Source organism: Durio zibethinus, chromosome 2 (genome assembly GCF_047325235.1).
Source record: "Durio zibethinus cultivar Kanyao isolate XHJ-2024 chromosome 2, ASM4732523v1, whole genome shotgun sequence".
Lineage (NCBI taxonomy): Eukaryota > Viridiplantae > Streptophyta > Magnoliopsida > Malvales > Malvaceae > Durio > Durio zibethinus.
Genome location: NC_143163.1, coordinates 37,087,176 through 37,097,734, shown reverse-complemented (window position 1 = coordinate 37,097,734; position 10,559 = coordinate 37,087,176). Strand labels below are relative to the sequence as shown.

The following is a 10,559-nucleotide window of genomic DNA, read 5'->3' as shown; positions in this document are numbered from 1 at the left end:
TAATATAACATTCACATCATATAAAATTTTAATATAAATTACATTTTAATTATATATAAATATAATATTTTATTAAATTAATATACTAGATAATAATTTTATTAATATAATATATAAATTAAATTAAATAAATAATAAATTATATATTCTTATTTATATCCAGAGACAAAATGATAAAAGGATAGGACAAAGCATCTTAATTAAACTCACCTGTGATTTAACTTCGATCGCTAAAAAGATAAATTATTCTACTTCGATCTGATTCCCATTTTAAAAAGTGATCGTTATAGCATTGGTATGTCAAAACCATCATTGTTTTGACACCTCCACTATCATTGACTCCGTTTAATTTTTTAAAAAATTCGATTAAATCTCGAATTAAAAAAAAAATAGATTAAAGTAAATCAAAATCTATCACATATGTATTATTTTATTTTTTTTTTCATTAATTTTTTTTTTATAAAAATTTATCTGATTAAAAAAGTTAAAAATTAAAAAATATAAAAGAAATGGTAAAATAAAACTAAATAATAACCATATAAATTTATTAAATTAAGATAATAAATAAAACTTTATTAAAATAATACATATAAATATAAACTGATAAAATAGTTTTATATTTACTCTAAGCAACACGAAACACCCTACTTTTATTGATTTTTTTATTTACAAAATTTCTCTAATAAAAAATTTAAATGAAAAAAATCAAACAAAAAAATAAATAATAAATAATAAATAATGTGTAGATTTTGAAAGAAAAGTGGGTTACCGCGTGAATACATACTTTTTTTTTTCAATTTCTACAAATTTAATATTATAGATATTTATTAATGAAATTTAAAAATAATATTAAAATAAAAAACAAAAAAAAAATTTGATGACACGTGGCAGCAAAGGTTTTGACTGATATTTGGCAACTAAGTCCCCATAAAATGCATTTAATGTGCAGGAAGATATATATAATATACCAGCTCACAATTTCAAAACAGAAAATTATTTCTTTAAAAAAAATATTTCTCATAAGATCTCAATTAATTTTCAACCTAAAAAAAAAAAAAATCTTAGAACGTATAAACCCTATAACTCAATTTCCTTTCTTAAACGGTAAGAATAAATTCCTTTCTATTTGTGTCCAACTGTCCATATTGGTGAAATTTTCAACTTGATAATTAAAAAATTAAAAGGTTACAGTGCCTATATATATATAAACCCATGATCTCAATTTGAATCATATTACTTTATCAATTGATGTAATGGCAAATACCAAGTTTCTTTCAATCTATCTAATTTTTCTATGCCTTATTTTCGCTGAAAATTCAGATCTTTACTCATGTATGTATATTTTTATTATTATTCTCGCATTTTATTTTATACTATTTCTCAAAATCTAATTACCTACTTGTTTTTTAATTTTTTTTTTTTGTTATTTTACAGGCAGGAACATCAAGCTTGGTGGTGATGGAAATGGTTTGGAGTTGATGGAAGCAAATGGCACTGAAGCTGTTAAAAAAATCACACTATCACCATGCGCTAGAAGCCTTTGTAATGGCTTTCATAGATGTTATTGTTGCTTTACGGTGCCAGATATAGGATGTTTTGAGGACCGGGCTTACTGTGAATCGGTTTGTCCTGCTCCTCCTGGACTACCGTAATCCTCCATTTCCTGCTACACAATGTGTGTTTTAATTTCAATAAATTCACAATGAAAATGAAAAATAAAATAATAGTTTTAAAATAAATTAGTATTTGATGTAGTGTAGTATTAATATTTCAACATGAGTTAATATTTTTCTTTATTTTATATATTTAAAAAAAATCAAAACTTAAAAAATAGCAAAAATTGTAAGTGTTGGAATCGAATTTTAATTTTACTAAAATCCATCTCCTAAAAATGGTGGATGGCCATTCAAGCTAAATTTTAAATTCATTCACTTTATACATTGATAATAATAATAATATGAATAAGATCAACTTACATTAGTATAAAATTTTTTTGTTTTATATATTTTTTTAATTATTGATTTTATTAGATCAAAAGATAAGAGACAAGTAAAAAAAAATTATTTAATCTCATATCTTAGATCTATTGAAATTAATAATTAAAAAAATAATATAAAACTAAAAAATTTTGCACTAATATAAGTTGATCTATCCCTATAATAATAATAATAATAATAATAATAATAATAATAATAATAATAATAATAATAAAGAATGATAAGGCCGTAATTAATTTTTATTAAAATTAATACATAAGGTAAGATGATGACATTGACTCACTGAAATAAAGTTTGTAAGGTTAAAATTGAGGGGGAGTTTGAATTTGTATTATCTCAATTCAATAGTTATAATTTTTTATTCTAATGTTAATGAACTTATTTTTAAGGTTTAAATTGATTGTAATAATGACTTTGGTAGGGTTAATTCTTCCTCATTTGTTTAAATTGATTTAAATATAATCCAAAACATTATTAAGTTTTGCAGTTAAATTCGACCACCTAATTTTTTTTTTAATGACATTACATGCTCATTAGAATTATTTTCGCCACTTAGAACACTTAAATATATATATATATATATATACATATACTAAAAATGCTAAATTTATTTTCTTTTAGAACCTAAAAAAATATTAATTATTATTTAATTAAAAAAAAGTATGATTTTTTTATATTGATAATTTTCCTAAGATGATAATCCACCTCAACATATCAAGTGATCATCAAAATGCCACATCATCCAAGTTAAGAAAACAAAATTTTAACTCTGGTATTAATTATTTCTAAATTGACTTCTAATGGAAGTATATTAGATTTATCAAAAATTCATTAGAGTAAATGAATCCAAACCACGAAAATAAATTAAAATTTATACTTAAAATTGCATCCGTGTGATAAAATAACATTATATTACTGTTATTTTATTTTTTGATATAAAAAAGATCACAATATAAAGATATAAAAAAAGAATGTAAATTTTAAGATTTAAATTTTAAATTTATTAAATATTACTTTAAAGATAATTATATGAATAAATTGAGATTAACGAAATTTCCATAATTTTATTTAACATTTATCTACTCCAAAGAAGTCTAATAAAATATGCCTTCCCAACAAAATTACAGGCTCCTATGTATGTTTAGGAGGAATTTGAACCTTGTCAGTTGTCACTCCCAGATCCCATCGATGACAGAAATCAGGCAATCAAGCAGTAACCACCATTGCTAAAAGCAATGAATTACATCTACATACATAGAAACGTCAAGAAATTAACTCGCACACTAATCAAGTATTCAAGTATTTACTCATCTACCAAGTAGAAGATTGTGGGTTTTTTCGGTTCTGTGATCTCCACAGTCCCTTCCAACATCTTAGCAACCTTCCCCATGGATGGCCTTGCCTCTGGCCTGTCTTGGAGGCACCAGAGTGCAGTCTTTACCATGCGATCCACCAAGTCAAAATGCAGTCGGCTATCAAAACAATGCTTAATTTGACGGTCCAGGATGTCCTCCACCTTCATTTCCTTGAAAACCTTGTCAAATGCCCACCTTGGAAAATACCAGTCTTCACTGTCCATCAATGACCCTTGCATATCAAAGTTCCTAACCCCACTCACAAGTTCTAACAACACCATTCCGAAGCTATAGACGTCAGCCTTGGGAGTTATTGGATCCATCTTTACCCACTCCGGTGCCATGTACCCCCGGGTCCCTCGGATGCGTGACATGCTGACCATGTCCTCCTTTTTCCTCAACTTTGCCAATCCAAAATCAGATATCTTGGGGCAAAAATCATCCCCCAAAAGTATGTTTTCTGGCTTTATGTCACAATGTAACACCCACTCTAAGCATTCCTCGTGCAGATACGCGATTGCTCTTGCCACGCCAAGGGCAATTCTGTATCGGATGTTCCAATCAAGAATAGGCTTGGGCACGTCAGTGCCAGATGGATCCATCTCCTCTTCCTTATCTAAAGAGGGGATCCGACTCGCAGGGAAGAGGTACTTATCAAGAGAACCATTAGGAACATACTCATAGACCAGAATTCTTTGACCTTTCTCAGCACAAAATCCCCATAATCTGACCAAGTTGAGATGGTGCATCCGGGCAATAATTGTTACCTCTGCCCAAAACTCTGCATCCCCACCAGTCACATTCTTCAAGCACTTCACCGCAACAACACGGTGATCTGTTAATTCCCCTTTATAAACATCACCAAATCCTCCTTTTCCAATCAGATTGGAGAAGTCATTCGTTGCCGTTTTGAGCTCTGCATAGGTGAACCGTTTTGGCCCCCCCGCAGGCAAGAACTCGAGGCCAAAGGTTCGAGCCATGTCTCTATACTTGATGTATTTCTTCAGGAATCTCCAAAAGAAAAGAACCCCAGAAATAAGCTCAGCAGCAAAAAGGGTACATATTATCACTATATTCCGAGTCGTGGTATCGGATTCTTCAGGTGGGAAAGGAAGGCTTATATTAACAGGACATGTTGTTTCTAACAAACTTGTCATACCCGTGAAATTGGATTTATCAGTTTCTGATTTGTCAACACGCAAGAAAAATGCAGCCTCAGTCCCTGGAGACCAGTACCCGTAAAGCAATCGATCAATCTGGAGCACGCAATATCCTCTTCCATCATATTTGAAACCAAACCCCAGACAATTTAGATTGGCCAGGCATCTGGATTCACACATTGAGAAATTCTGAACATTGAGATTACTCTGATTTGCGCCTCCAGAGAAGTTAACATAATCCAGCTGAAGAAACTTTGTGTCTCTGGGATTCCTGAGTGGAATTTTGATCTCACATGAGTTATTATCATTGGCGATTTTCCTGAATCCTGGTGGGCATACGCAAGAAGTGGGATCAGAATTTGATGCATCATTCATGCAAATAGCATTAGGCCCGCAAGTTCCATGAACCGTGCACACCTCTTGTACAGCTAGCCAAACAGCTTCCTGCTCATCAGTACTCGGATCAACGCTGTAAATCCTAAGATTTCCATCATCATCCAATGTCAGTCTCCGAAACCGATTGGGTTCACCGAAATCTGAAGAAACCAAAGTAGCTCCGTTATCTTGAACTACCTTTCCACTTTCTTCCAGTTTCTGAAACGGATTATCAGTACTCCAGTATTCAGAAGAGTTAAAAACCAGGCTTTTTCTATTCTGGAAGCTGAATTTGCCATTTTTCGAATGCAACGTTGTCTTCAATGTCTGGTTAGGCAAAATCGTATCTGTTGGATAATCAAAACTCCGCCAATTCCCATAAACAAGATTACCTCCATCTTCCAAGATTAATGTGGAATTCCGACTACCAGTAGCTGCAGGCTGCCCTGGCAACAAGTTTTGACCTGAAGAGTTGATTAAACGAAGCTCACCGGTATCGCTGATGTTGAGAGAAGAATCACTGGTGACTGGAGAATTAGCATTAGCTGACCAAACAATGAACCTATTTCCAGATATGTTGTAATACCAAATAGAGAAAGTATAGAGATTTCCAGAAGAGGTTAATGGTATAAAACCAGCTGCGAAGACCTTGTTGCCAGAGACAAGACTCTTGTTTTGAGTTGGGAGCCATGGGAAGTCCGAGAAGGAGAAAGATCGGTCTTGCTGGGACAAGGATGGTAAAGGGTTTGAGAGAAGGAGAGTGAAGAAGAGGAAGGAGACTAGGAAGAGAAGAGACATGGTATTTGACTGGCTGCTTGCTTTGTTTTGATACTATGGTATTTTCTTATTATATGAATTGCGAGGTAGGCTACAGCTGGTCAAGGCGTGTTAACGGCGGCTTTGAATGGCCGTGCTACGTTGACGCTAGACCTTTAGAATTATTTGATGGCTGGTGGCCACTAGTTTTTCATCTGTTGTTGGGGGTAAGGGGGGACCCTGTTACTTGAGCTGAAAATGTTTTGGTCAATCAAATTCAGCAATTTTTAAATAGGACAAAATGAAGATAAAAAAGAATTACATCAAAAATCAATGTCAATATCTCAGTACAAAATGTTACAAATAAAATAATTTGATCCCAAAAGGGCGTTGGAAGTTGGAACCTTTAGAAGTCATTGGTTCTTATGTCTGGAAGCACAAACCCTTCAAAAGAAGAAAAATTGAACCAAATTGGACGCTGGAAACTTGATTGAGATTTAGAAAAATCGATAGGAAAACAAAACCTGGAATCAAAGCCTGCTTGGATGGATTGAGAAGAGAATATATTAAACAAAATCCAAAGAAGTCTTGTCGCATTAAAAAAACATCATTGATAGTTATCACCACTTTGTTGAACAAGATGACTAGACATCTGTTTTGCCGTGCTTCTTCAGGCAATACCCGGAATTACCTGGGAATCCTGGCACAGAAATATAATTATTATCCCATGTACAAAAATAATATTATTTTGTATATTTAATCTCTATAATAAAATCATTTAATCTTCTTCTTCAAAAAAGTTTTATTTTGCTTAACATTTGCCGATCGGCAACCTGGCCAAGTGAAAAGCTTAACATTTGCGAATTTCACTTTCACAAGCATGGAATAATAATATTGCCCGTAGTCAATGGATCACTCGGATAATTGTAAGAAGAGGCGGCTTGGCTATCTACACTGGCTCCGGCCCCTGCCCCGGGTGATTGGACCCACATTTATTTTTTTTCTTTTCACACCTACTTTTTTAAAAAATATTTTTAAATAAAATTATTTAATTATTTTTATATTCTTTTTACGTTTATAAATTCAGAGGTTTTTAAGAGTTTTTAATTTTATAAACTAGAAACTTCTAAAAAAATTTTGAATTATATATACAAAATTAAAAAAAAAATCGATTTTACATATTCAAAAATTAAAAAAATTAGATAATCGCTCTCAATTATTTTTTTCAAATTTAAATAAAATTGTTTTTAAATTACCGAATATAAAAATATGATAAGATATAAAATTTACCTAAAATGCATATTCAAAATATTTAAAATTAAGATAAAAAAGATAAATAAATAATTTCATCAAGAGAAGAATTTGAAAAAAAAAAAATTGAATGTGAAGGAAAAAAATAAAAATGTATTTAGAACCTCTCTAGTTGGCCTGCTTAGAACCTCTCTACTTGGCCTGCTAGAAGATTTAATGTCCATTATTGCCCTTTTGAAAAGACAATTTACACAAAAGATAAATTTTTATAATTATAAATTTACAATCATAAATAAACTTTTATGCAGAAGAATAAAAGAGAGATTATCTCATTTTAAATTGAGGATATATATGAGATTTTCATATTGAATTATCTATTATTTTAAAAAATTGCTAATAACAAAAATCAAATTTAAATATTATAAGCTAAGTGTATTTAATTGAAGAAATCAATTCATATTGAACTCTTTTTTTGTATTTTTAATTAGACAAATCGATTCATGATTAGATTAGAAGATATATCACTTAAAATAAAAACTTAATATATCATAATTTAAAAAAATTTCTCAACAACTTGATGAATTAACTTTATTTATTGTGGCTAGGTACATCAGATTTTCTTATTTGTTTCCCATAGTTTATTGTGGCTAGTTACATAGGATTTTCATATTTGTTTCCATAGTACTATTATTGTCTTTCACTATAGGCGTTTTCTTGTTAACATGTAATGTTTCACATTGATTCTCCATTGAAGCTGAGGCATTCCAAACTGTACGTTCTTAATTTATTAAGATAATAATACGAAAACAATGTAAATTGTATTTGTCCCCAAGGACATGCACAAACCAAGGATGTTTCCTTGGTGTGTAAAGAGTGTTAAGTTGTCATTCTTTGGATTCATTCCAAGCAAATGACAACTAAGAGTAAGAGTAAAGCTCAACTTTTAGCCTAAGAATCTCCTAAAAAGAATCCATCATAAGATAGGTAACTGATTTTTGTTTCACCCAAATGTGTTTTTCTATAACGAAGCTTATCAAAATTTAAACTTTAATCATTGACTGTTGGCTACCGACCAGTTGACAAGAACTTTTTGCATATTTTTAGTTGGTATAAAAAACAAATTTTCTTGAAGTTGTAGCTTAGTTTCGGTTGTACCAAAGCGAACCTAAGTGTAAATCTTGCTACCCTTTTTTTAGCATAATAGCAAGCCTTTTAAATGACCAATTCCTTCCCTCAAGTTTGTGCAATTCGATCACAAAACAAAAGGTCTCTAGGGGTCTCCTGGAAACCATGAATAGGCGGTTCAGGCAAGTTTTCACTGCTCTAAGAGAGCACAGCTGTGTAAGCTATGCTAAAATAGCCACGATTGGAGGGTTTTGCAATGTTGACCTCATAATTGTAAAGGCAACAGCCCCGGATGATTTGCCACTGTCTGACAAATATGTACATCAGCTCTTGAAGATATTCTCCATTTCTCCATCTTGTTACCGTTCCTTTTCACTTAGCTTCGCTCGCCGTTTCGGAAAGACTAGAAGCTGGCGAGTTGCACTAAAATGCTTACTCCTTCTCCATCGACTGCTTAGATCATTGCCTGAAGATAGCCCCATTCGATCAGAATTGCTATGGAATCGATCAAATGGTTTGATCTCTCTATATCCTTGTCGTTTCCAGGATGCTTCCTCCTCCAATCCTGAGAGTTACACCACGTTTATCAGATCATATGCACATTTACTAGATGAAGCTCTAGGTTGCTTCATGTTAGATGATCAAGTATTTTCCAATGAAGACTTGGAAATGCCTGAAAGTTTACCAGAAAAAATGAAAGAAATGGGAAGGATGCTTGAGATTTTGCCACAGCTTCAGAGCCTAATTGATCGAGTTATGGATTGTAGACCAACTGCGAATGCGGCCAGGAGCATTTTGATCCAGTCAGCAATGAAATACATCATTCGGGACAGCTTCATTTATTACTCCATTTTTAGAAGGGATGTTGTTTTGGTATTGGACAATCTCTTTCAAATGCCATACAGGAGTTGCATAGCAGCTTTTAGGATATACAAGAAAGCAGCCCTGCAAGCAAACCAGCTGTGGGAGTTTTATGACTGGTGTAGACTTATGGGATTCTGTGGGTGTTATGAATACCCCTTTGTGGATCGGATTCCACAGATACAAATTCAGGCTCTTGAGACTTTCATCAATGGAATGTGGCAGCTAACTGAGTCATCATCACCCACCACATCACCATCATCACCATTCATGGATTCCAGGTCGAGTTCAACAGAAGATGACAGAGACAAACAGGTGGTTGTTGTCAGTACTCTGAAAGAGAAATTTGAGCGCAGTTATTTTCCTGAAAAGTTCGATAAAGATGAGGAGAGGGAACCCTTGATTCTGCTCGATGATAGTGAAAACGATAGCTGGGAGGATCTATTTGAGGCTTCAGTGAATCTCTCTTGTGTTCAGAGAAACAACCTGCTTTTATACAACAAGGGATTCAACTATAGCAATGAAAGTGAGAAGGATGAATGGAAGATACAAGTGTACAATCCTAATGCATCCAATCCCTTCTATCAGCCTTCCAGCATGCCAATTTGTTATGCACAATATGCAAGCAGTGACCCAAAATATCCATGGGGACTTTGATGCACACCAGCCCTTCCATTTTTATAAATTGAGTTGCTTGCAACCAATATCAGTTTTAAGCTTTGATTTCCTTGGTTAATTTAAAATAAGGTCAATCATTTTTCAGGCCTCATATTTGTAGATAGATTTTCCTTTTTGGAGTTTTGTTCAGAATTCACAGCGTAGTTGTAATTCTTAGAGAATGATTTGAAATCTGCTTCATTGGTATACAGATGGAAGCATGTTGTCCAGCCTATATGCAGGTACATTCAACGACTCTGGGTTTGTGTTGCCTTGGTCCAACAGCTTTACCATTGACTTTTCACTATTCTTTTTCATTTCAATATTGAGGCAAGGGAAAATGCAGGAGCTCGGATCCCAAGAAATATAACGCCAGAACGTAACGGGTGAATTTCGACTAGGTCCATGAACGGTGACACTTCTAATTATAATTATTATTCACTTAATTTTGTAATAAAATATGAAAAATAAGAAAAACATAAAAATCATGACCGCAATAACCATTACAACATCTATTTATACTTTACACCTTTAATCATGCGACTCAACCAAAAACATTACTATAATAACTGTTTTATCTTTTACATTTTTTATTGCGATATATGTGATTTATATCATTTTTATATCTTTTAATACGACTAAGGTCACACATCTAAAAATTTGACTGCAGTTACAATTTAAATAAATACTCAAAAGTTTTTGATTTGGAAACAAAAGATTAGTAGTCATCACAAGTCAGTAATTCATTCATCTGTTTATAGATTAATTTAACTCCACAATGAGCACAAAACGCCCTTTTCTTCAAGTCTTTCTCAAAAGTCAAAACCAATACGGATTCTTTTATACTTTCCAGCCTCCTTTCATCAGCAACATGCTCTGACGATGTTCCCTGAAGTTCTTCAACACAAGTTTCTACAAGAGAAAGAAAAAAGGGAAAAAAAAAGGAAAAACAGAAGAGATGATGAGATACTAATTACAACACAATTCAGTAAATGGTTTTCCCCTTTCGGAGTTTCGTTTAG

General features: G+C 32.4%; 2 protein-coding genes across 2 annotated transcripts; one reads left to right on the top strand and one right to left on the bottom strand.

Moving 5' to 3' along the window:
• Window positions 1-3,041: 3,041 nt before the first annotated feature.
• LOC111318151 (G-type lectin S-receptor-like serine/threonine-protein kinase At1g34300) lies at window positions 3,042-6,176 on the bottom strand. The gene has a single exon (XM_022920830.2). It carries the CDS (start codon window positions 5,683-5,685, stop codon window positions 3,301-3,303), a length of 2,385 nt encoding a protein of 794 aa, XP_022776565.1. The 5' UTR covers window positions 5,686-6,176; the 3' UTR covers window positions 3,042-3,300.
• A 1,862-nt stretch (window positions 6,177-8,038) lies between these two features.
• LOC111317550 (putative clathrin assembly protein At4g32285) lies at window positions 8,039-9,669 on the top strand. Its single transcript, XM_022919984.2, has one exon. The coding sequence runs from the start codon at window positions 8,185-8,187 to the stop codon at window positions 9,535-9,537; it is 1,353 nt and encodes a 450-aa protein (XP_022775719.1). The 5' UTR covers window positions 8,039-8,184; the 3' UTR covers window positions 9,538-9,669.
• The last annotated feature ends 890 nt before the right edge of the window (window positions 9,670-10,559 follow it).